We start from the raw sequence: 23,477 nt of genomic DNA, 5'->3' as shown, positions 1-23,477 counted from the left end.
GTCACTAAAACTTAAAATATAATCATTTTTTCTCCTCATATGGACAAGTGTATACAGTTAATTTTGTTAAAATTTTTTCTTATGAGTCACAAATAAATATTATAAATATTACAAACTTTATATAGCTTAAATAAGCAATACAAAATTTTAACACAAAATTCAAAATTCAAATTAAGATTTTCCTGTACCACCCACTGTTGCCAGTAATAGCAGAATTACACTAATGATTTCGACATCATTTGCGACGGTAAACAAAAATTTAATAATTTTAAAGAATTTTAATTCTCTAAATGTGATGTGTAAATACAATAACAGAAATATAAATATACATACATAAATTGCCAGTAGTCACATTTGCAATTCGAACGCTGGCAACCCTGGTCTTGAATGACAGTTGTCAAAAGTGCCCTGACGCAGCATTACAAGTTGTTTGTAGCCGGTTCAAAATCAGTGAATTTTAGAAAATGTTCCGAAACCAATACGATAGCGACGTTACGGTGTGGAGCCCTCAGGGCCGCCTCCACCAAGTGGAATACGCCATGGAAGCGGTAAACTTGGGTTCAGCGACAGTTGGTTTAAAAAGTAAAACTCATGCTGTTCTGATTGCTTTGAAACGGGCATCCTCTGAGCTGTCCGCTTACCAGAAAAAGATTTACAACATCGACGATCACATCGGTATTACGATTTCTGGTTTAACCGCAGATGCGAGAATATTAAGTAGGTACATGAGGACAGAGTGCTTGAATTACAAATATTCCCATGATACTTACTTGCCACTGAACAGACTGATTAGTCAACTGGGTAACAAAATGCAAGTTTGCACTCAGAGGTATGATAGGAGGCCTTATGGTGTGGGACTTTTGGTAGCTGGATATGATGACAAAGGCACACACATTTACCAAACTTGCCCATCAGCCAACTACTATGACTGCAAAGCCATGTCAATTGGAGCAAGATCACAAAGTGCTAGAACTTATCTAGAAAAGAAATTAGATGAACTACCAAATGCTAGTTTAGACGAATTGATCAAGCATGGTTTAAGGGCATTAAGAGACACTTTGCCACCAGAAATTGACCTCAACACCAAAAACGTTTCAATTGGTTTTGTTGGAGAAGGCCAGCCATTCAAAATTTTGGATGAGGAATCTGCCCCATATCTAGCAATGATTCAAGGTGAAGAAAGAAGAGGTGGCAGTGGTGGTAGTGGACCAGCTGAACCGGCACCACTCAGGGATGATGCGGGGGACCAAGATCCTACACAGAGGTAAATTTTGTTATGACTTATAGTCTTTTTTTATTTAAATTCCTGTTTTACAGAGATCCAACACCAGCAGTAGCGATGGAGACGGAATAAACGCGAGCGATTCCGGGACTGTTTCAAAGCTATTGTTTGTTGTTACTAATGTAACCTGCCTTTGGACTTTTTTACATACTTATGGGGTAATGCCGTGGCTGCCTTTTTAATCGAGGCAGCCACGGCGAAGTATTCTTAAGGTTTTGTCAATCCAATTTATGTCGTTACTTTAATAAATATTTGCTTATATAATTCAATTTTTTATTTCAATCAATTTATACATAAATTAAACATAAAATGCTAAATATTATACAGCTTAAGACAAATTAGTCCTTCCCAATTAGTTCTTTCAGTTTACTATCCAATAAAGATTCACCTTGTTTAATATAACCATCAGCAATAGTTATAATTTGTTGTTCAACACTCCTAGCAACATCTTGTGAAACTCCATCCTTTTTCTTCAATTGTTTCACATATTTGGTTTGAACATCTCTAACTGAATCTCTGCATTTAATAAAGAGTGTTTTTGCATTTTTTGCCAGTCCTTCCCTATGTTCTCTAGTGACCCTAAAAATGCATTTAAATATATATTTTAAGAACAAACTTAAACTTACTGAGGAATAGGAATAAATAAAGTGGTTCCTTCTTGCTGTGGATTCAAATTCATTCCTGACTTTTCTATAGCTTTTAAAACTGCTTTGATGTGTTGAGGAAAAGTGGCCATATTCACAATAATAGTTTTGGGATTCTTCCTGACAATCTGAGCAATTTCCTGCAAGGTATGTTGTTTGCCATCTATACTTACTGGCAATGACTCAAACGCACCAGTTGTAGATCTTAATGATAAATGTCTGACAAATTCATCTTTTAAAATGTCTACAGATTTGCTCATTTGATTCTTAAGAGTCTCAATGTTCAACAGTTCACCTATTTGTTGTTCATTCACTTGTACCTTTCCTTTGCCTGAAAAACGGAATTGTAATAATTTTTGCGCAAATAAAGTAGAATAACCTTTCTCTTTCTTCTTGTCCTTTCCTTTAGCATAATTTCTTGTAAATGTAGCTGTGGAACCATTAATTCCACAAAGAAGTGCACTTTTTTCACGACTGAAACTGTTCAAATTTCTGACTAAAACGTTTTGTGACGTAGAAGGCAACTGGATAAAACTTGGTTTATTTAAACATTTCGATGTATTTTTTAACAAATGCCGCATTAATTTTGTACCGAACATCTTTTATCTTATTGTTGTTGCACATTACCACATAAAAAGTTAGGTTAGAATTAATTATATGTGAGATTGGTTGCCTATCATGAATAAGTTGTAAATAATAATTAAAAATAATTGCAAATATAATTTTCATTAATTCCATCAATTTTCATTAAAAATCTCCAACATATTATTATTATTACTGCAATTAGAACAATTTAATAATTTAAATACTAATAATTAAATTCTGTCCGCCATCATATTCATACAAAAAAATAACAATCTAAGGTTTGTATTATTAAAGATTAAACAAATAGATTACTTAAATTTTAATAATTATTCAATATACAATTCTTATAATATTAATAATACGCAGTATATACTGCAGTTTATTTCGGTAGTATAATAAACATTATAAGAAGTAGACAAAGGCCTACTTTTTTACAAAGACATAAGTTTGGAAACCCCTTAAATTTGATTTAATTTGATCACCTGCCAGTATAATTTAGCTTCTCATTGTAGTGTGTGAATTAAAAATATTAGCTTAATCATGTCAAAGCAAATCCCAATGGCCTTACGAAAACAAATTATAGTCTTTAGAAATGAAAATACGTTGTATAATAGAATTTCTGAAATTCTGCATATCCATAAAAGGACAATATTCAAAATCGTGAATAAATTTAACACTTGTGGATCTGTTGCGGATCGTCCACAACAGGCAGACCTCGCAGTAAAGATACAATTCTTTATAGGCACATAAAACGTATATCCCAGAAAAATCCCAGATTGGCAGCTAGTTATATTCATCAAAAATTACTGCAGACATTAGCACAACATTTAGCCGCTAAGATTGTGCAAAGAATATTGCGGGAAATAAGACTGTTTGGAAGAAAACACTTAAAGAAACCTTTTATCTTAAAGAAAAAGAGGGCATCTTTTGTGATCTAACGAAAAGTGATGTTGATATTATTTAGCGTGAAAGATAATATGCCATTAAGATGATTGTTTTGACAGAACAATGATCCCAAGCATGCTTCTAACTTAGAAGTTCTAAGTACATAAAAGGATGGTTCTAACAAAAAAAAGTACAAGTTTTGCCATGACCTTCACAGTCACCAGATCTAAACCCTATAGAAACATCTTTGGGATTATTTAAATTGGAATATACGGCAGCACGTAATAAAAAATAAGACGGAGCTACTGAAATGGCTTCAAATGGAACAGCAAAAAATTCCTCCAGAATTTACCAGAAAATTGATTGATTCAACAAAATATTAATGCTTTCATTGGTTTTCGGTTTATTATTCGAAAATTAAATTACTTAATAAGGTTTCCAAACTTATGTCCAAATAAAAATGTTTAATTTTGTATAAAATTCTATTTTACTTTATAATATCTTAATAAAAGTAAATACAAAGAACAGTAATTTTATTCAAATCATTCATTGTTTTTTAACTATTCGAATTATAAACAATTAAATTTTAGGGTTTCCAAACTTTTGTTCAGAAGTGTATAAAAAATTCGTGTTCTTCGCATTTGTTAAAGTATTTAAATTAAGAATTGGACGGTTTAATCCTTAACAAAAAACATAGTAATTTAAAACTGGAAATACACATTTATTTAATAAAAAATCAACCACGTCAACGAAGAGAAGAGGCACATTTAAAAATACCTCTGGAGAAATAAAAAACTGTTATTACTACTCTTCTACCCACTGGTTTACATGGTCCCAACAAAAAAATAGACAACTGTTAAAATTTATTATACATGCACTTATAATAAAATATATGAAATTAAAAAATAAATGTTTATATGATGAAAATGAAAACAAATATCGAGTTCAGGCTTATATATATTATTTGTCACAATTAAGATATTCATAATATACAGTGTTTTGAATTTTATCATATAAATAAACAGTAAAGTAAAAATATATTTTAAACATAAATAGTAGGTAGAATTTGATATTAATGTTTTAGCAAAACAAAACTTCATACATTTAAATAAATTTGATATAAAGGGCGGTGTTGCCAGATTAATTTGGTACTTAACTAAAATTCGGTGCGTATTTGCAATTTAGTATGATTTATATGATTTAGTGATAAACAGTGAAACGGGACATAACCAAATCAGAATATAAAGATAATAAAAACATTATTTCTCAAAAGTGTGTTACACCTGAACATAGATAGCAATTTGACATAAACTAATCCCCCTGTATTTTTTAAAAATGTTTATTGAACCGTTTCGCGCCAATCATATGTCATAACCTTACTTTATTTTGTTTACTTGTCATTTATACCTTTTAATAAGTTTGATCTACAACTCAATATATAATTTTTTTAATATACATATGGATAAGATACAAAGTACACATAAAGGACTCTTATCATGTAAAAGTATTTCTAAAGAAAAAAGTGAGTTATCCAATATTACACACTACTGACATGGTACTCTGTGACTACATATTTTACCAACCAATATTTTTCAGATGAAAATCAGGATTCATCCATGATATTTAGTGGAAGTCCATGCCATTCTAGCACATTAATAAATCAGAAACTTGACAGTGATCTGGATGACTATTATCCTTGCACCCAAGATGAATTTGAAAACAGAGATGTCTTATGGGATTGGAACTCCCCCCAGGCAAAACAGAAAAAACAAAAACGTCGTCTCATTTTAAAACAATCACAATCACCAAAACTGCCAATTAGAAGGCACCCCTCTAATAATAATGTGATGTTCGAAAAGCTCAAGGATGAGTTGTTAGCCCTAAGAAATGATATTTCAATTCCTGATAATGAAGATTGTCTTATGTTGTCCCCAGTAGAAGAGGAAAAATTTAAAAATAGCCCACAACATGTTTCTTCACCAATCGATCGATGCAAAACACCTGAGGCTCAAAGCCAAATTGGTTCTACATCATTAACAGCTGAATGTGATAATAATGAACTACAAGAATTTTTCAATGATTCTGCAGATGAAGATTTATTTTTGTTTAGTCAACAGTTAGAGAATAATCTAGACCTTCCTAAAACACATACATCTTCTAATAAACCAGTATTAAATACCAGACAAACAACGGGAATAAAAAGGAATATATATCTGCAAAATGAAGAATCACCAAAAAGATTAGAAAGAGATTTTAAATTTAATGATGATTCATTTGATATGATTTTGCAAAAAATGGATGAAGAAATTACACAAAGATTACCTGCAACTCAAATTAATGATGTCTCATCTATTAAAAATACAAAAGCTATACAGAGGACAAAGTCAGAAGTGCAATATACAACTAACACAAAAAAAATCAAATTTAACAGAACTCAAAGTTTTGAATTACCAAATATTGAAAATGAATCAAGTAAGTATTTATTATTAATATATTAGATTTTATTATTTTATTTCAATATCTTAGGTGGCTTGTCACAAACTGCTATGGATATAATTGAAAAAAAAAGGAAGGAGGCATTAGCAAAATTAGTAGCAAAGAAAAGAAATGAAAAATGTACACCCATTGAATGTAAGCTTAATTTATTTAATATTCAAATTGAATATTAAAAGTTTTATAATTAATCTAATCAATTAAATGCTTTTGTAGTAACTAATACTCAGATGATGTGTTCACCAGAAGAAATTGAACAGAAAAGGCTGCAGGCTCTGGCGAAACGAGAAGCTAAACGGCAGCAAGAAATTATACAACAGAAAAGACAAGAAGCTTTAAAAAAATTAGAATTGAATAGACAAAAGAGTGGTATAAATTGTACATTCAATTTTTCCAAAAAAAATTAATAACATCATCTATTTCTTTATTATTATGTTAATAATTTGACGATTTTTAATTTTAAAAAGTGAGTGCTTGAACTCTGTAAATTTTGAAACCAAAGTTCTTTTTAGATACTGACTCTCAATACTTTGTACATCTTGGGTATATCTTTGAGATTTAAAACAATAATAATATTTTAGCTATTATATTATTATGTCCATGATTAACTGATGCTGAAAATAATATATATTCGATGATAAATATATGTGTACTGGTTAAATTAAACAAAAGTTAAATTGTGTTTATTTTTTATTTATATTTTATCCTAAATTACATAGTTGCTGCGGGTACCATTCTTATTGCAGAGGAAATTTCACTTAATGTGTAGAATGCAAATATTAATACCATAGTTTTTGGTAAAGAGTCTGAAATACAAAAATTCGTTACTTATTCAATCATAATAAAGTATGAAGTCATTACCTTCCAATATTCTATCAACAAATATATTTGCCACATCAAGACCAGCAAAGAAACAAAAATTTGATATGCTATTAAGTATCATGAGATGAGCTGAACAAAGACATTTTAATCGATGCATCATTTTTAAACCTATTTTTCTTTCTAAATTTTGTATAAATGTTGTTTTGCAAAGTTCATTACCCACAGATTCACACATAACTGCAGTGTAGTTAAGAAATGCCCATAAAAAAGTCGTTTTATTCAAGGCATGCCATATCCAAATAAAGACAAATGTGATACCACTTGATATAATTTTATTAAAACTGGATTTTGATATTAATGTTGGCTTATATATATATCTGAAAAATATATTATATATTTTTATATATGCAGGGTGTTAAAAAAAGAAAATATAAAATATTTAAAGGGATAATAGTACGAAATAAAATAAACAGAAGTCCGCATGCAAGCGTGTACGTTTTTAGAGATATGAGAGATTATTCCTTTTTATGCCTTCCTTTTTAATTAACAAAACCAAACTGATTTAAGCAACAAATGTGGTCCCAACATGATAGTGCTCCAGCTCACTTTTAGACAGACACCAGAGAGCATTTAGAAGAAACATTTTCAGATAAATACAGAAGGGAGGGATCTATATTATGACCTGTTTGAAGCTCTTTAATTTTTTTATGAATATTAAAAAATACTGGTCTATGCTACTACTGTAAATAGCCTTCAGTTACAAATTAATCAAAAATTACAAAGAGATTTCGAGTCAGAGAGAGAGTTTTAGAAACAGTCGGAAAATTCTTTGCAGAAAAAAGTCATGTGTGTTTAAACATGGAATGGAGCAGTTTGAACATCATTTGTAACTTCATTTTAATTAATATGTAATAATTACGTAATAATTTCATACTATTACCCCTGTATATATATATTATCGAAATATTGCATAAAGATCTATTGATCTTGTTACCTTACTAAAAATTTGTACAATCCAACATCAAAGTACCGCCACATATCAGAATATAAATGTATTCTACCAATACACCTTGGCAAGGATGGAACTTCCATATTTTGAAAACTTGCCAAATTAGTACTAATACCATAAAACAACACATACTTTAAATGGAAGTATTGGCCCATGAGATATCCATATCCATATAAACTCCAAGAATTGAGTTTGTAAAGAAACTATGAATTGAAATAAATATATATAATGATATAAAGTTAGAGATTTATAATTACCTCCACATGATATCGTATAGCATTAATGTATACATAATGAAGACTAAAATATGTGAAAATTAACCAATATATCAGCCTTATATGATTCATTATGGCAGATTGGATTCTCAATTTAAAAGGTTTATATTTTTTATAATCAAATACCTTTTCATATTCATTGTACAATATGACAGGACCAGAAAAATATGTAGGTAGATAAAAATTGTATGAAAAACAATTTAATATATCAGAGAGTGTCAAACTTTTTAATTCCAGATAAAATGACGCGCATTTTAAAATTTGCCATCCAGTGCATACAGAGAAAATATGTACTTGTTGGTCTGAGAAGCCAAATTCTTTTAATGTATCATATGGTGTATATCCAAGTAATATGAGATCAACTATAGTCCACACATATAAACTTTTTTTATTTTTAAAAATTAAAAATACGACTGTGTATACAATTGGTTGAATAACTAGTATTCCAAATACTGCAAATCCAAAATGCAGCACAATTACTAAAGAAGTAAAGAGAATATGAACAATTTTTATCACCTAAAATTTAAAACTATGTAATATCCAAAATGTTTATTGTCATAAGAAACTTACAGAAGTGTGCCAGGCATATTTAAGTTGTACTTCAATAATGCCAACACCTAAGATCATATATGGCCAAACAGATACAAACATAAAAATAATGTCATTAAATTCAGTATCTGATACGTCTCTTCTTTGTTGTAAAAATCTCCAGCCTTCTTCAAAGTCATCATATACATCTTGATAATTATTAAAATCTGAAAATAAATTTATTATTTATTATTGGGTATATTTTATTGTTTTGTGTATTTATGCATGTAGAAATTAAAGAAAATATTTACTTATGTAAAGAACAAAGAATAGAAAAATGACTTGACTTACATGGTTTTGTATTTACTATAAATGAATATATGGAATAAAATACAAAAGAAACCCAAACTATTAAAAATACACATGATTCTGTTTTAAGCTTTTGTAAATAGAATAAGAACATTTTTTCAATATACTTCTACATAAAATGCAATTCTTTACAAATGTATTCGCATTTTTGAATAATAAATTCATTTATAACCTTTCGATAACATTTAAATTAAAACCAACATAAAATAAATAATAAAATTTCATTATCTGTCAAATTTTGAAATCTGTAAAGGCAGCATTCACATTAAAATCCTGAGTTTTAAATACCAGTTTTAAATGAAACAAAAATATGTTAATATAATATATAACAAAAATTTAACGGAAAATAAACGTTTGTGGTTAATGTGAATCGCAAATGCAATTTATTATAGATTCAAAAAGGCTCTATGAATCGAATCATATAAGTGGAGCATTAATTTTGACGTGTCCGAAACAGCTGTCAGTGTAGGTTATGTTTGTTTGAGTTAGGATTTTAAAAATTTTTTATCAAGATGATAGAAGTTTCTGCAAAACTTCTTCGAGGACATGTTTTTCTGTCTGGCGAAATCGTAGAGTGTAGCATTACTTTTAGCCATCCTCATTCACCCTCTCATAAAGTATCCCAGAGTAACACAGATGCATTCGAAAGACTAGCCTGGGCCTCGGCCCAAATACACTGCCAATGTTATACGGATTCGAAAATTTACAAGGAAAATGAAAGGGTCAATCAATTAACCTTTGCTGACACTGCCCTTGGGGCTTCCACTCAGGATGGCAAAACAGAAATCGCAACAAAACCTAAAATTTTATTCTGTGATCTACGGCTTTCACCTGGACAAAGCAAAACATGTGAGTGCCGATTTCCTTTCAGTTTTGTTTTATTAAAATTCAGTTATTTATAGAGAGAAAATTCCTAGTGATTCACCACCATCATATAGAGGTCAACTCATCAAATATTCATACAAAATTACAGTAGGAACACAGAGGGTTAACAGTCCCATTAAACTGCTCAAAGTCCCAATTCGAGTTCTACCTTTATGTGAAACTGTCTTGAATGAGGCAGGAGCATTATGTAATGATACCACAGAGGAATTGACACCAGCTAACCCTTTTCTGGAAATGAGGCAGAAGGAAACTCCTTTAGATATAGCCCTGCAAAGTTTACAGGTAAATAAATTATGTTGCCTTTTCATAATATAATATTTTACTTGTAGAATATCACAGCCAGAAGAAATCCAAATTTTTATATGATCTCAAACACATGGGGAAAGGTTGCTCGATTTTGTATTTTTAAATCTGCTTATAAATTGGGGGAAGACATAATTGGAACTTTTGACTTTACTGTTGCCACAGTAAATTGTATGCAAGTTTCTGTGTCACTTCAGTGTGAAGAAGAAACAATTATTGATGTCAACAATGAGAATTCCAAACAAGTAAGAATAATTACTTTCAGTAAACATCATGAAGTTTGTTTAGGCTACAAATATACTCAACTGATACTACCCATTCCCCTCCATGTAACACCTGCATTTACTACCCAATTAGGTTGGTAAACATATAATTCCAAGCTATTTCAAATGACTTGTGTTTACTTTTTAGTGGGTTTAAAATGGAGGTTACATTTTGAATTTGTAACTAGCACAAGTAAGCAATTGGATTCACCCAAGTTAGATGATAATGATTGGAAAGCACCTACAGATGTACCAATAGAAACAATGGTTTGGAGTTTGCCCATTAAACTATATTCAACAATTCCCATTCATGTTGCACAAGGTGTACAAAGCAACACAATTCACACTTTAAAGATATTTTGAAAGATATATATTTACTCACTTTTATCTAGAAAAAAATATAATTGATTATTTACATAATAAAAATATATACGTATATATATACTTATAATTTTTACACAGATAATAAAAATAAAAATGTACATATTATTCCCAATGGTTTTGCTTTAACTCCCTAGTTTCTGTAGAACTATTTTATTTTTATAAATTTTTGAAAAATCTCTTCATCTATCAAATATGCTTATCTAATATATCTTATTTGAATACTCACTAAGGGTATTGTAAAATATACATTAAATGATAATGTTCAAAAATATATTATATTACAAAATACATAATATTAATAAACCTATAAAAATTAAAATACACTATTCTTATATTAAATAATAATTACTTAACAATTACAATAAATGTTGAATTTAAAAAACCATTAAAATACAATTACAAGTTAATCATATCCAATAAGTATACCACTATAAAATTCAATACTTAATGCATAAAGTAAATTCTACAAATTCATAATTACTAGCGAAAGTAAAAAATTACAATAATATAATAGATTTTGTAAATTACTTAACAAATAAATGAATATAAAAAACTGCTTAAACTAAAACAAATAAATGCGGTTTGACAATTATTTTGTTTTCAAATTATGTATTAATTTAATAATGAATATGGATATTTTTGGTAAACGCAGTTTTTTTAATATTTGTGCTTTAACATTAACAGCTTTAACAATAAATTCGCCACTTATTTTTATACTAATTGTGCAGAAAAAAAAATATTGTTACTGGTGGTAAATATAATGAATATGTATATAATGTTTATGAAGCGTCTGAAGTTTTATTTTTAGATGTTTGCGGTTTAATATTTGTTGTAGTCTCAAGTTCTTCTGCAATAGCATCTGTAGCATCATTTTTGTTTTCAGTATTCCCATCTTGCTTCATGGCCAACCTCAAAACATGCACAATAACTTCATCTACAGTTTGATTATTCAATAACTGCTTTACAGCGTCATCATCAATAACTACTGTGAATAATAATTTGGCATTTTCTCTCAACCTTCCAATATAATCAAAATCTTCCTCAGATGCTGGTTTGTGTCCACAACGTTTTATAACTGAATCCAAGACTTTGTCAACTGGTGCATCAGGATATCCAAATTCATTTAAACAATCCTCATCCACCAACAAAGTCAGTAACTCCTTAATAGATTCAGTTAAACTTAATTCATTCCAGATAACACTTTCACTCAATCCTTTATTGTTAGCTGCAGCTTCAGTAGCAGCATGCAACAATTGTTGTTGTAACCGTTTCTTTTCAGCATTGGCCATAATATCTTCCAAAACATCCCTATGCCTCGCCCTCATGTGTCTCATTAGGCAATCTTGGCGAATGAAAGCTCTGCCACATGTATCACAACTACAAGGCACTTCCTTTCGATGTGTATTCATGTGGATCCTCAACGATGACTTCGACGCAAAGTTTTTGCCGCATTCGGTACAACTAAAAGCTGTGAAGGCGCATCAATAAATGTGTAGCATAAAAACAATCAAGTCAACTTACGTTTTTCTCCAGTGTGGCTAAGAATATGCCTTGCGAGGTCTTCTTTGCGGAAGAACGTCTTGTTGCATTGGTTGCATTCGAGGGGACGTGCACCCTCATGTACGTATTTAATGTGAGTGGTAAGACGCAGTTTGCGGTTAAATGCACGATCGCAATGCGGACAAGTGTACGCATTCTCCCCGGTATGATGGAAGATGTGGGCACGTAATTGCGTCGGCTGAATGAAAGCCTTTCCGCAAAACTTGCACACATGCGGTTTTTCTCCAGTATGCACACGGGTGTGACGGTTGAGTGTTTCTTTGGCGGCGAAAGTTTTACGACACTGAATAAAAAATATTGATTTGTAAAAAAAATTTGATATTGTTTCAAACGAAATCCTTACCTCCATGCATTTATATGGTTTCTCCCCTGTGTGAATTCTGCGGTGCTTCTTTTGGGCACCGCTCGAGGCGAATCTTTTTTCACAAAACTCACAGGGATATGGCCTCTCACCTAGAATATCATAGACCATTTTATTAATTTGTTTGTTAATTAAACGTTAACAAATAAAAACATTGGACAATAAGTTACCTGTATGGGTCCTCAAGTGAATATTCAGCAAAGGCAAACCCTTGAAGGTTTTCTCACAAAATTCGCAGTTAAATAATTTTCGATTGTTCTTTTGGCCAGCATGTCCCCTGAGATGCTCTGCTAAATTGTCTTTTCTAGTAAAAAATTTTTGACAAACCTAAAATGGATCAATAATTTATTAGAGACTCATTATATTTGTTAAAGTAACCACTTACTCTGCATTCAAAAGCTCTCTTTTCTGTACCCATGCAACCAGTATGATACAAATGCCGCTCCAGATGATACTTTCTAGTGAACTCGCGGTCGCATCCCAGACATTTAATACTTTTTATTGGATGCACACGCATGTGATCAATCAGTTGAGCTGATGATTCACATTCTTTATTACATTCGCAGCAGAAATATCTATTATTCTTGGGATGTTCTATACTTTTGTGACGCGATAGATTGTTTTGTTGTATAAAAAGTTTGTTGCATATGTCACACTTAAAATCTCCAATCTGAAATTTATCATTGAAAAAATTAGCGCACGGACTATTAATATATTTTTTTCATAACATACCGTATGACCAGCATCTGATGGTTCTCCGCAGCAAGCGCACAATTGGAATGTTAGAGGATCGTCGTTACTATCGTTTGTTGAGTGAGCTACTGTTATATGTCTCTTCAAAGCCTGTAATAAACATATTTGCTATTAGTTGCACTGACATATTTAAATTTACAATATAATAATAAAGTCAATCTTAATTATTATATTAAATTTATTTAATTTATGAACGTATCAATTTAGCAACGTACCGCAGAAGTTTTAAAAAGTTTCAAACAAATATCACATGAAGAAGTGTAAGACTCTTCCTCATCAAATTTCTTTTCCTCATTGCTCTCTACTTCTTCATCTAATGTCAATTCATCTCCAGTGTCTGGAACACTGTCATTAGTGTCTTCTTCGGTATTTTCGGTAGCCTGATCCAAGCCAGCATCATCTTCCATTTCTTCTTCGTACTCCACATTTCTGTAAGATCACAGTAATAGTATGTATTATTATCACAAACACAAAGGGTTTGTAAATCCTTACTGAATGATGTATGTTAAATTGCCATCAGAATTTTGAATGACGTAGTCTTCTATTAGGGTTTCGTCCGAGATGTTATGAATGGGTATATTCTGAAGCACTTGAACGACTGTATGCATTTGCTCCTGTCCGCCGTCCCCTTCTCCAGGATCGTCAATGTCTTCATCCTCTTCCACATATTGTATGTTATTTTGATTAGGCACGTCCTCATCCATATCTTCAATCCCGTGTTTCAGCTTTACCTCCGTCATTGTTCTAAATATATACATATAATGTAAATAAACAATAGAACGAAATATATGTATTTATTAAAAATGCTGTGCGAAATTTTTTCTAGTATGATATTTCTATTTATGTGAACATTACTGTTGTATTTGCTTAATGTTAAAACAACTTCGTCATGTCACAAGATCGATAGAATATGATTATAATGAGAAGAGGCAGTATCTAAAGAAGCATAAGTGCATTTAGGCAATAAATTAATTATTGACAAATTGAGAACAGTTCCTGCTTAAAGAGATTTTGTTTGATTCTTTTCTGTCGTTTTGATATAGATAATGAATATTTACATTTAAAATTTAACCACGTTTTGATTTCCTTTTCATGGGGATTTCAGTCTTGCAGTAGATACTGCAAAATATTTATAAACAGTTAAACCTTTAGGGTATGTTTTCCTTTTAGGTGTATTATTTACATCTCATCAGAACATTTGGATATAATTAATGAATATACAAAATTAATATGATAGTAGATATTATTAATATGTAGTCAAGGATTACAAAAATTTCACAATAGATTAAATTTGTTACTGATCAGACAAATCTAAAGAAAATTACACACTTAAATTGAAATATCTGAAATATTCAAAACCTCTATAACTGGATGCATTTGGACAGTTTAGTTTTGACTCCTTAATTATTTTGTAGATTTCGATAGATGTTAGTTTCTCACATTTCATTTTAAATGCATAATTTTTTATTTGAAAATTCACAAAATATCAATCAGTTCAACTGGCTGACACTATCACTATTTGAAATTTTTGTCTAAATATACACTTTTTGAAATACTCTCGAATATATTTCCATAAAAAAGTTATGGATTTCATAAAATTGTTAGGTATGATTTAAAAGTTTATTAAAATATTTGGCACAGTTTTCTTAAGTAGCAATTTTATAAAATAATTGGGTAGTAGTTGCAAGGACAACGTTTGGGAAAATTGGCAAAAATTAAAAATTTTATAAGCTTTGAAAAAGTTAGAAATATACTGGAGTTGACACAATTCTCTTAAATAGCAATTTCATAAAGTAATTAGGTAGTAGGTGTAAAATAATATATTTTTTCGAAGCCCTCTTCTTACAAAGAACCATGTTTGGGAAAAGTTAGTACTAAAAATGAAGCAGTTAACAGGAAGTCAGGAAGGTTGAAATTTTTAAGAAATAAACTGGAGTTTTATCAAAATAGAACCACACTAGAAAAAATTGACAAAATAACAAATTTTAAAATTTGCAGCTAATGATTTGTTGCTTTTGACCAATTATATATATTTTATTTACGCCAAGATTTATATTGTTTCTTAATTTAGTTGATTACTTTTAGATTGTTTGGTTTAAAAGAATAACAATTTGTTGATGTGAAGGTCATTTAATTGATTGAATTTGGCATAAAGTAACCAGTTTTTTTAATCGAAAATATCACTGACTGAAATTTTGAATTCATTTATGAGTAACAAGTTTTCAAAATTACTCAGTAATAAAGCATTTAGATAATTTTATTCATAGCCAACACTGATAATAGCAAAAACTATCAAATAAACATGATTGCATCATATTCACTATTGAAAAAGTAACAATTGTTTTGTGTAAAACAATTGACAAAAATAACAACTGTTGCTTATAGAGATGAAACAACAATTAGGTTACATACATTTATTTGCATTGTTTGTGGTTTATTGATTATATTTCCTAGAATTTTTTTTTTTTCATAGATAGTTTTGCTTATTTCATTTTACTGAAAATAACTGATAACAGTTGAAATACTTAACAACAAATATGATACATTAAACAAAATTTAGAAACATTCGAATTTGGAAAAGGGATACATCATTACTATGAAGTTTTATGTTTTAAATGTGATTACTTCAATAAATGCTGATACATTTTAAAAAACTCACTTTCTATATCAGTTTGAGACCCACTTTGTTGAATGAGTTTTATTACAATAATCATACGCAACTTGGACTCGTTTCTAATACCCGAAGCCACAAGTGTCCATTCTAGTTCATACCTAAACGAACATTGACCATAATATTTTCCACCCCAGCCGCGTATTTACATGACGAACCTAGGTTATGTTGACCTATTTGGAGAAATAGTAGCATATTCGACTGCAACACTGTGTTTAGAAAGTACCAATTATGAACAGAAATTATACGCACTACGTGTTTGCAAGAGGCCATACGACCCTGCAAAATACATCCCTAAAGACGACATCGATAAACCAAATTTATGAGGTTACTTAGAAAATCGATATGTTTTGTATGAAAACGTGCAAAATACTTACAAAGCCCCTGAAATGTCGACAACCGGGTAATCACGAGAACAAAGATGGTGGAGGACTACGTTACAGGCGCGTCCCTTACCACTGCGCATACCCATTACGTCATGTCACGTGGTCTGTTTCCATGACGACCAATTACCTGTCAACAATCAAAAATGAACTAAAGTTCAAAAATGTCGAATGAAATCGGTACGGATGTGATACAAAAAACTCAGTCAATGCTGGGGAAAATAATTAAAAAACCACCACTGACGGACAAGTTGCTTATGAAGCCGCCATTCCGGTTTTTGCACGATGTAATTAAGGCAGTGATTAAGGAGACGGGGTTTCTTAAAGGATTGTTCACCGAAAGTGAACTCAATTCGGACAATGTTAAGGAAAAAGAAGCCAAAGTTGCTTTTTTAAATAAATTAATTACTGCTGTCAGTAAGTATATAGTTTTTACAGAGGCTTCTCATTATTAAAAATATTCTATAAAAAAGATTAATTCACATACTTGTGAACTTAAATACATTTATTTAAAATAAATCTTAACATAACTGAATATTCATGCATTTAACAATTAATTGAATTAATATTAATTTACATTAAATTTACATTTTTTTGTCATTTTCACATTTTAATTTGTATTGTCCCTGTACATTCAACCGTTTCATATTACACTTCCAAATTTAGATAGACGACAGAAAATACACAGTGAGCCCCAATTAAGATGAAAATATTTTTATATCTCTATTTTAGAACAAAATATAGGAAAGAAAGTATTTTACGCATATTATAAATTATTATTAAGCCACAACAATTTTTAGTCCCCAAATTATATAAAAAATAGTTTTCACTAAATTCAGGAATTAGTAATTAACACTATTGGTGTAGGATATAATGCAGAAAAAGTCTTCTTTTTTAATAAACTATTTTATTAAAATTAATTTCGAAAATAGCATATCTTAAGCAAAATTTTATTTAATGTAGTGTAATAATAATTTACCGTTTGTGAACGGGAACAAAATTTACTTTAACATATAATATAGATAGTACTACAAAAAGATCTCTTATAACCGAAAATATAAAAATATATTTATAATGAAAAAAATTATAATTTCTATATAAACCTCGCCATCTAATCTAAATATCTCAAAAACTATGGTAAAATTTCAGAGACTATTACTGAAGCAGAATTGGACGTGCGCGCAAGTAAAATTGTGGCTGGAATTGAACCAGTAAAAACAAATATGCTACTTCAAAGAATTGCCTATGCTGTGGAGAAAAAAATGGATAGTACCGAGTATGTTAAATCGGTTAATGGCAAGTCCAATGGAGATAAAAAGAAGTTAACCAAAAGTCCAGATGACAAAGAAGAAAAGGCTAAAAAATCTATCAAGAAAAAGAGTGATTCAGATAAAAAATCTACAGATAGAAAAGTAAAGAAGTCACCATTGAGCACGCCAAAATCGACAGATAGGTCGAGCGTTTCTAAAGAGTCGAAAGTTAAAAAAAGTAAAAAGGCTGTTGACAAAGACAAGGAAGCAAAATCAAAAACGTTAAAAATAAAAACTGAACAAATTAGTCCGGAGATGAAAATCAATGAATCCGATAAGGTTGGAACGGATGTACCAGACAAACCAGAAGATACAGAGCGCGTAGATAGTGTTCAGAGTAAATCATCTTCAGTGCCAGCAAAAGAAATTATTAATAAAGATGCAGAACAAAATAATATAGAATCTAAAGTTGATGTGCCAGTCGTGGTCAAAAAGCCTGAAGAAGTTGAGGAACCAAAGGAAGTGCAAGGTAAGGACACTGAAGTGAAAAAACGACAAGGTAGTGCTGGTCTAATCAGACCTAAATCAGCAAGACCCAAAAGCGCTGAACGTGACAATGTTGCATCTGCAAAAGTGAGGAAAATACAAGAGTCATCCGCGCCTATAGAAATGAAAAGTAAGTATCTGACTAACTGATGTTAAATACGATTAAAGAGGTTTAATTTTTAAAGCATCTGCGCCATCGGTTCAGAGGCCTAAGACTTCATTAAGACCTCCTAGTGTACGGCCATCAAGCGCCCGACCTGGAGCGCCTCGCCTTCGACCAGATACATCATTGCCATCGGAAGAGGTCGTCACCATGGGAACAATAAATGTGATTGTGGAGAATGTAGATACGGATACTATTGACGAGGAAGAGACAACAGTAGTTATACAGGCGGACGATGATCTTATGGGAGATGAACTGCCGCCTGCTTTAACTGAACTAAAGGTACCAGATGAGAATAAGGGTCATTTGGTCGAGCAAATACTGAAACAAATCGAGGAGGAAGGCGAAGACACTAAGAACAAAGTTGATATTGATTGGGAGGAAGATGGTAGGTTTATATTTTCAATAATTATTAAGGTCGCTAAGGTACACAATGGACAATATCGTTGTGAAGTTACAGCATATAATAAATTTATTATCATCTATAAAAATATAAAATATTTCATTTCTCATAAAAATATGATTTAATGGTAATTTGTTCTCTTTGTCATTTAAATACAATTGATGAATTGAGATTGAGCCTATACTGGCAGATATAAATTGAAGTATTCATATTACACTACGTGTATTGTATGTATAGATACATACATGGGATAAGAAAAAATGAAAATATATTTTTTACTTTATTATACAAATCTGTTTAAATTACTATAAAGAGCTATTTCAACTAACAGATACTTTTTTTAGCCAACCGCGGTAAAGATGTTGTAAATAAAGAAATATTTCAACTACGTTCTCTAATACAAAACTTAACGAAAACTGCTAATCCTTTGGGAAAATTATTGAGTTATCTACATGAGGATTTCGATGCAATGCATAATGAGTTGCAAGTGTGGACCAATATAAAAAAGGAATTACGAATCGAAATTGATAAACAGAAAAAGTAAGTTATTTTTGGTATGTGATTTATGATAATATTAATTCAATTTCAGAATAACTGATGAGTCAAACAAACCGTTGTATGCACATCTGGAACATATTCAGGATGAAATTAAAAAACAGGAAGAAGAAATATTAAATCTAAGGGGTATTATTCTTAAAAATGACATGCGTATTAAAGATTTACTTACCAAATAAAGGTTAACGCTGCAAAAAAGTTTTAAACTTCCTAAATATTATTGTTACTATTGTAGTTAGATACAACCTGGTGAGGGACAACGAATGAGGGGTTTCTAACATAAATTTATAATTATGTAACATGAAGAAATTATTTTTATCAACAGGGAAGAGCCCACAATTTTCCTTCGGTGGTCCTAACCAGGATATACTTTTATTTATTTGTTAAAAAATAGTTATATATTTTTTTTTTCAGAAAGTTTTCAAGTTAGTTTTAATCAGGTATTATTATACTTAGTTATAATTTTAGAATATAGTTTTACAAATTAAAGAATGAAAATAAAGTTTTTAGAATGTGAAAACATTTTTGTTATACATATAGTTTTTATATACAAGTACATAAATATATTATAGTATACAACACTTTCTTTAAATTTTGCCCAAGAAGATTACTTTAAATTTGATCTTGAATATTTTGAGAAGGATTAATTTTTGAATAAGTATGCATAAACTGCATCTTTGGAATCTAAACTTTGTTTTTAAACATGGCCCATTAGTAGGATATTCTAAAATAAAATATACCAATTTAATAAATCGTTTTTAATAATAAATATGTATTAATTGGGAACATATAAAATATTTGTTTTTATTTAAACTTTAAAGATATCTATTACTATATGTAATAAATATATATAAAAAGTATGATCATTCGTAAATTAACAGTAATTGTTTTTTAATTTTAAACGTTTAAATTTATTATGATAAACTATATATACCCACATATGTGTATAAAAGAATTAGAAACATTTATAAAAGTTATATATATTTAAATAAAATATGAATAAAGTTAACAAAACATATAATTACACACTTCAACTTCATTGTAAATATATTTACATACACTAATTGTAATATACATACACTTGTATTTATTATTCTAGATATTTACAAAATTTGAATATGTGGCTTTATACAATAAACAAACAAATTTTATGTAACAAAAATAATCTCACTAAATATTTTAGCCGAGATTTGTTAACCCGCAATCGACTCAATAAGAACAACTAAGAGATTCACTGATATAAGTTATATTTAAAAAGTATTTTGTATATATTACAAAAGCAAATTCATCAAATTACTAAAATTTTTTTTTAACTAAATCATTTTTTATGCGCCATGTTCCAGTGGAAGTTTCAATTATGTGTATGTAGCAAATAAATTTATTTTTAACAATACCCAGAAATGTACCCTTTTTATATTTAAATTATGGTTCATTATTTGTTCAAAATTATTAGCATGAGTGTTTTGTTTATTGTGGCGCTTTAATTTTTAATTAAACAAACTAAAATTCACTTGGCAGCACCATGTATATCACTTAAAAAAAAAATATATAAATACGTGAAAAAATTAAAGTACTCAGCAATTGAGAATCTGATCATAATTCATGGTTCCAAGCAAAAAAAAATCTAACATCATTTTTCATAGAACATTTAAGTGTAATTGTAATAATTTTTTATCAAGATTTCATTTGAATTCCAGTTAAAAGTTTATTAGTCTTTCAAACATCTACAGCATTAGTCGTAAAAATAAAGTTTAATATATTTTCTTATAAGAAATATTTAGTAGTGGTGAATATTTAAATTAAAAAATAAAGAAACAAATCTACTTCTTTTTATAACTTATTGCATTAACTAACTTTATGCTGTGCATGTTTCTATCAAACTATTTAACAAAAGTTCATAACCCAACAGAGAATGAAACAACAATAAACTGGTTTCAGTTCTTATTCTAATTAACAAATATTAACTGACAAAGAGATATATAAAATATATCAAAATATTTAATTAATACTTTTATGTTTATGATGATGATCATGATCAGACCCACAATTCACAATAACAAACACGCCATGAAAAAATCCAAATAAAGGTAACAAACTAATTTGCCTAGTACAAACTTTACATTGCTACAATTCAAACAATTCATCCTGTTGTTTCTCATGATGTTTTATAGAGGTCCTAACTTTTTTACCTTGTTGTACCACAACAGCATGTGCAGGGTTACACATTTCACTTGCACTATTATTGTTTACAATTTGTTTCATTCGTGACACAGCTGGTTTCCTTCTGTTGTCATCATATCCTAAATTTGATGCAAACCTAAATATGAATTACATATGTGTATAATAAAAAAAGATGTTGAATATATTTTCTTACTCGCTATTTGTCTGAGTTTTCTTAACACCTTCCTTGGTAATGGCAATTGAGGCATCAATTTTATCTAGGAAATCACTTATATTTTCATTATCAAAGCTGCTACTGCTGAGTGATGGAGTTACTTGAGAAGAAGTGACTACTTCAGATGGACTTACTACTTCTGATGAACTTCCTATGGAAGAACTTCCATCTTGTGAAGGTATTAAAAGGAATTCTTTCAAGAACAAGCTATCGGAAGCCCATAATCTATTAGCTCTACGTATTTGTTCTATCTGCAAGTGATATGGTGTTAATTGTTATAATTATTGTATAAATAAATCACATACCGTTACGTTGTATTTCAAAGCAATACCCTGCAAAGTGTCACTTTGTGATACATAATGTTTTATATAAGTTTCATTTCTTGTCACATATTTACTACTTGTACTGCCGTACTTCTTTAAAGATCTGGCCGAATCTCGTATTGATAATTTTTCATACGAACCCCTATCCATTATTTTTTGCATCTGAAAAGTATTCGTAAATATCAAAGAAAATAATGAACACATTTTATAAATGTTATCAATAAACGATTTTTGTCACGTACATGTGAATATATTTTGTAACAGAGCTAGATTTGGTAAAATGTAACTTATCAAGATCACATTGCATTTGTAGATAAGATTTGTTGAAAACTTTGTTTATCAGTGACAGATAGACAGCTGATGCACATTGACAGGGATCACTAACAATTACTTTCCATAGAAAACCTAAGAAGTACCAACCCAATGTTATAAACAAGAAACATTACTGGGCACGATCTCGAGATGCAGCGATGTTGCCATTTTGAAGGCGGTGTTGCCATTTCTTACAGACTACAGATATCTTTTTGTCCATCTGTCACTTTCTATTTAAAATTTATATTAAATGAGTATAGGTTAGGTTTTTCTGATATATATAAAAATAAAACAATTATATATTTTGTATAATTTTATTATATATTCCTGATAAAAACAAACGAATTAAAAAATATATATATTATATATAAATATAATATAAATTTTATAATAATATAATATAATCATCATATCACTTCGACACTCATCCAAACTAAAACTGTAATATAATAAATATAACTAATGTAACTGCTGTAGAAGTAACTTTCTCTATTTTGCAATAACTAAGCAGGAAGCATGAAATGAATTAATACCAATGAATCTGTACTTCACATTCAATTAATGAAAATAAACGAACATATTGACTTTACGGTTTATAAAATAACAAACACAAACAATTAAATTACGTAAGTCGGTTATATAAAAAGTTTCTTACCAGAAATATATTTTCTTAAAGCAAAAACATCATCTGACCGTCTTCTATAACCTAAAATCTATCAAGTTATAGCGTCCATGACTCACTATTCTGAAATCTAGTAAATTATTTTCTCTAACTAAAGTCACTAGATATTCCCTGGTCATCCCGACAATTTTGGGGAATTTTTACTACCAATTTATAAAATCAAATATTATAAATCCCTAACGTATCCCGAGACAAAAAGGTCGTGCCTTTCCGGCGATTCCGAACGTCCATGATCGGCTGTTGCCCCTCCGTCCCTATTCGCTTGACCCCCCCTGTTACTTTCATCGTTGCCAACGCTCACATTTGACCTAGTAATATTTTATGCTATAATTTCACTTTTATTAATAAATAGTTTCACGGTAAGATGAACAGTGATAGTAATTTAATTATGTT

General features: G+C 29.9%; 8 protein-coding genes across 14 annotated transcripts; 4 read left to right on the top strand and 4 right to left on the bottom strand.

Annotated features, from left to right (window-relative positions):
• Nucleotides 1-401: 401 nt before the first annotated feature.
• On the top strand, nt 402-1,546 carry LOC109595793 (proteasome subunit alpha type-1-like). The gene is made up of 2 exons (XM_020011212.2): nt 402-1,264; nt 1,318-1,546. Exons 1-2 carry the CDS (start codon nt 465-467, stop codon nt 1,352-1,354), a joined length of 837 nt encoding a protein of 278 aa, XP_019866771.1. The 5' UTR covers nt 402-464; the 3' UTR covers nt 1,355-1,546.
• LOC109595794 (ribosome-recycling factor, mitochondrial) lies at nt 1,467-2,558 on the bottom strand. Its single transcript, XM_020011213.2, has 3 exons — nt 2,306-2,558; nt 1,909-2,257; nt 1,467-1,861 (listed from the first exon to the last, which is right to left on the bottom strand). Exons 1-3 carry the CDS (start codon nt 2,523-2,525, stop codon nt 1,621-1,623), a joined length of 810 nt encoding a protein of 269 aa, XP_019866772.1. The 5' UTR covers nt 2,526-2,558; the 3' UTR covers nt 1,467-1,620.
• A 2,204-nt stretch (nt 2,559-4,762) lies between these two features.
• On the top strand, nt 4,763-6,571 carry LOC109595797 (uncharacterized). The gene is made up of 4 exons (XM_020011216.2): nt 4,763-4,918; nt 4,993-5,868; nt 5,923-6,027; nt 6,106-6,571. The coding sequence occupies exons 1-4, from the start codon at nt 4,855-4,857 to the stop codon at nt 6,294-6,296; spliced, it is 1,236 nt and encodes a 411-aa protein (XP_019866775.1). The 5' UTR covers nt 4,763-4,854; the 3' UTR covers nt 6,297-6,571.
• LOC109595798 (protein-cysteine N-palmitoyltransferase Rasp) lies at nt 6,562-9,070 on the bottom strand. Its single transcript, XM_020011217.2, has 6 exons — nt 8,875-9,070; nt 8,566-8,750; nt 7,978-8,511; nt 7,706-7,923; nt 6,751-7,088; nt 6,562-6,695 (listed from the first exon to the last, which is right to left on the bottom strand). The coding sequence occupies exons 1-6, from the start codon at nt 8,984-8,986 to the stop codon at nt 6,601-6,603; spliced, it is 1,482 nt and encodes a 493-aa protein (XP_019866776.1). The 5' UTR covers nt 8,987-9,070; the 3' UTR covers nt 6,562-6,600.
• Nucleotides 9,071-9,236: 166 nt separating this feature from the next.
• LOC109595807 (RAB6A-GEF complex partner protein 2) lies at nt 9,237-10,832 on the top strand. Its single transcript, XM_020011230.2, has 4 exons — nt 9,237-9,741; nt 9,785-10,059; nt 10,107-10,437; nt 10,492-10,832. Exons 1-4 carry the CDS (start codon nt 9,405-9,407, stop codon nt 10,704-10,706), a joined length of 1,158 nt encoding a protein of 385 aa, XP_019866789.1. The 5' UTR covers nt 9,237-9,404; the 3' UTR covers nt 10,707-10,832.
• Nucleotides 10,833-10,983: 151 nt separating this feature from the next.
• On the bottom strand, nt 10,984-16,593 carry LOC109595783 (zinc finger protein 117). Of its 6 annotated transcripts, none has more exons than XM_049968069.1 (10): nt 16,325-16,416; nt 16,061-16,273; nt 13,894-14,145; nt 13,617-13,830; nt 13,381-13,491; nt 13,034-13,318; nt 12,819-12,975; nt 12,631-12,740; nt 12,249-12,570; nt 10,984-12,195 (listed from the first exon to the last, which is right to left on the bottom strand). In XM_049968069.1, the coding sequence occupies exons 3-10, from the start codon at nt 14,139-14,141 to the stop codon at nt 11,507-11,509; spliced, it is 2,136 nt and encodes a 711-aa protein (XP_049824026.1). In that variant the 5' UTR covers nt 14,142-14,145; nt 16,061-16,273; nt 16,325-16,416; the 3' UTR covers nt 10,984-11,506. The 6 variants fall into 6 exon arrangements, with proteins under 6 accessions (XP_049824026.1, XP_049824036.1, XP_019866762.2 ...); XM_049968079.1 differs by having other exon boundaries at nt 16,174-16,273; XM_020011203.2 differs by lacking the exons at nt 16,061-16,273; nt 16,325-16,416 and adding an exon at nt 16,450-16,593.
• Nucleotides 16,594-16,619: 26 nt separating this feature from the next.
• On the top strand, nt 16,620-20,149 carry LOC109595784 (TRAF3-interacting protein 1). 2 transcript variants are annotated; one of them, XM_049968089.1, is made up of 6 exons: nt 16,620-16,872; nt 17,605-18,381; nt 18,437-18,802; nt 19,162-19,357; nt 19,407-19,553; nt 19,608-20,149. In XM_049968089.1, exons 1-5 carry the CDS (start codon nt 16,620-16,622, stop codon nt 19,549-19,551), a joined length of 1,737 nt encoding a protein of 578 aa, XP_049824046.1. In that variant the 3' UTR covers nt 19,552-19,553; nt 19,608-20,149. The 2 variants fall into 2 exon arrangements, with proteins under 2 accessions (XP_049824046.1, XP_019866763.1); XM_020011204.2 differs by lacking the exon at nt 19,608-20,149 and having other exon boundaries at nt 19,407-19,570.
• Nucleotides 20,150-20,332: 183 nt separating this feature from the next.
• LOC109595810 (lysM and putative peptidoglycan-binding domain-containing protein 2) lies at nt 20,333-22,471 on the bottom strand. Its single transcript, XM_020011234.2, has 4 exons — nt 22,333-22,471; nt 22,073-22,252; nt 21,747-22,018; nt 20,333-21,689 (listed from the first exon to the last, which is right to left on the bottom strand). The coding sequence occupies exons 2-4, from the start codon at nt 22,250-22,252 to the stop codon at nt 21,497-21,499; spliced, it is 645 nt and encodes a 214-aa protein (XP_019866793.2). The 5' UTR covers nt 22,333-22,471; the 3' UTR covers nt 20,333-21,496.
• Nucleotides 22,472-23,477: the final 1,006 nt, after the last annotated feature.

This window comes from Aethina tumida, chromosome 1, assembly GCF_024364675.1.
Source record: "Aethina tumida isolate Nest 87 chromosome 1, icAetTumi1.1, whole genome shotgun sequence".
In the NCBI taxonomy this organism is placed as follows: Eukaryota; Metazoa; Arthropoda; class Insecta; order Coleoptera; family Nitidulidae; genus Aethina; species Aethina tumida.
This window is presented reverse-complemented; position numbering and strand designations above follow the sequence as displayed.

Excerpts from the sequence above, each read along its gene's own strand:
- LOC109595798 (XM_020011217.2), bottom strand. The coding sequence starts at position 8,986 with ATGTTCTTATTCTATTTACAAAAGCTTAAAACAGAATCATGTGTATTT. Across the intron at positions 8,751-8,874 it reads TATAGTAAATACAAAACCAT|ATTTTAATAATTATCAAGAT; the intron begins GTAAGTCAAGTC and ends ATTTATTTTCAG. Across the intron at positions 8,512-8,565 it reads AATATGCCTGGCACACTTCT|GTGATAAAAATTGTTCATAT; the intron begins GTAAGTTTCTTA and ends TTTAAATTTTAG.
- LOC109595797 (XM_020011216.2), top strand. The coding sequence starts at position 4,855 with ATGGATAAGATACAAAGTACACATAAAGGACTCTTATCATGTAAAAGT. Across the intron at positions 4,919-4,992 it reads AAGTATTTCTAAAGAAAAAA|ATGAAAATCAGGATTCATCC; the intron begins GTGAGTTATCCA and ends AATATTTTTCAG. Across the intron at positions 5,869-5,922 it reads AAATATTGAAAATGAATCAA|GTGGCTTGTCACAAACTGCT; the intron begins GTAAGTATTTAT and ends TCAATATCTTAG.
- LOC109595807 (XM_020011230.2), top strand. The coding sequence starts at position 9,405 with ATGATAGAAGTTTCTGCAAAACTTCTTCGAGGACATGTTTTTCTGTCT. Across the intron at positions 9,742-9,784 it reads ACCTGGACAAAGCAAAACAT|TTATTTATAGAGAGAAAATT; the intron begins GTGAGTGCCGAT and ends ATTAAAATTCAG. Across the intron at positions 10,438-10,491 it reads TGCATTTACTACCCAATTAG|TGGGTTTAAAATGGAGGTTA; the intron begins GTTGGTAAACAT and ends TTTACTTTTTAG.
- LOC109595793 (XM_020011212.2), top strand. The coding sequence starts at position 465 with ATGTTCCGAAACCAATACGATAGCGACGTTACGGTGTGGAGCCCTCAG. Across the intron at positions 1,265-1,317 it reads GACCAAGATCCTACACAGAG|AGATCCAACACCAGCAGTAG; the intron begins GTAAATTTTGTT and ends CCTGTTTTACAG.
- LOC109595784 (XM_049968089.1), top strand. The coding sequence starts at position 16,620 with ATGTCGAATGAAATCGGTACGGATGTGATACAAAAAACTCAGTCAATG. Across the intron at positions 18,382-18,436 it reads CGCGCCTATAGAAATGAAAA|CATCTGCGCCATCGGTTCAG; the intron begins GTAAGTATCTGA and ends TAATTTTTAAAG. Across the intron at positions 19,358-19,406 it reads GAAATTGATAAACAGAAAAA|AATAACTGATGAGTCAAACA; the intron begins GTAAGTTATTTT and ends ATTCAATTTCAG.
- LOC109595810 (XM_020011234.2), bottom strand. The coding sequence starts at position 22,252 with ATGCAAAAAATAATGGATAGGGGTTCGTATGAAAAATTATCAATACGA. Across the intron at positions 22,019-22,072 it reads CTTTGAAATACAACGTAACG|ATAGAACAAATACGTAGAGC; the intron begins GTATGTGATTTA and ends TATCACTTGCAG. Across the intron at positions 21,690-21,746 it reads AAAACTCAGACAAATAGCGA|GTTTGCATCAAATTTAGGAT; the intron begins GTAAGAAAATAT and ends ATTCATATTTAG.
- LOC109595783 (XM_020011203.2), bottom strand. The coding sequence starts at position 16,544 with ATGGGTATGCGCAGTGGTAAGGGACGCGCCTGTAACGTAGTCCTCCAC. Across the intron at positions 14,146-16,449 it reads GTCGACATTTCAGGGGCTTT|AACAATGACGGAGGTAAAGC; the intron begins GTAAGTATTTTG and ends GTATATATTTAG. Across the intron at positions 12,571-12,630 it reads AACCATATAAATGCATGGAG|TGTCGTAAAACTTTCGCCGC; the intron begins GTAAGGATTTCG and ends TTTTTTATTCAG.
- LOC109595794 (XM_020011213.2), bottom strand. The coding sequence starts at position 2,525 with ATGTTCGGTACAAAATTAATGCGGCATTTGTTAAAAAATACATCGAAA. Across the intron at positions 2,258-2,305 it reads GGACAAGAAGAAAGAGAAAG|GCAAAGGAAAGGTACAAGTG; the intron begins GTTATTCTACTT and ends TCCGTTTTTCAG. Across the intron at positions 1,862-1,908 it reads TTATTTATTCCTATTCCTCA|GGTCACTAGAGAACATAGGG; the intron begins GTAAGTTTAAGT and ends ATGCATTTTTAG.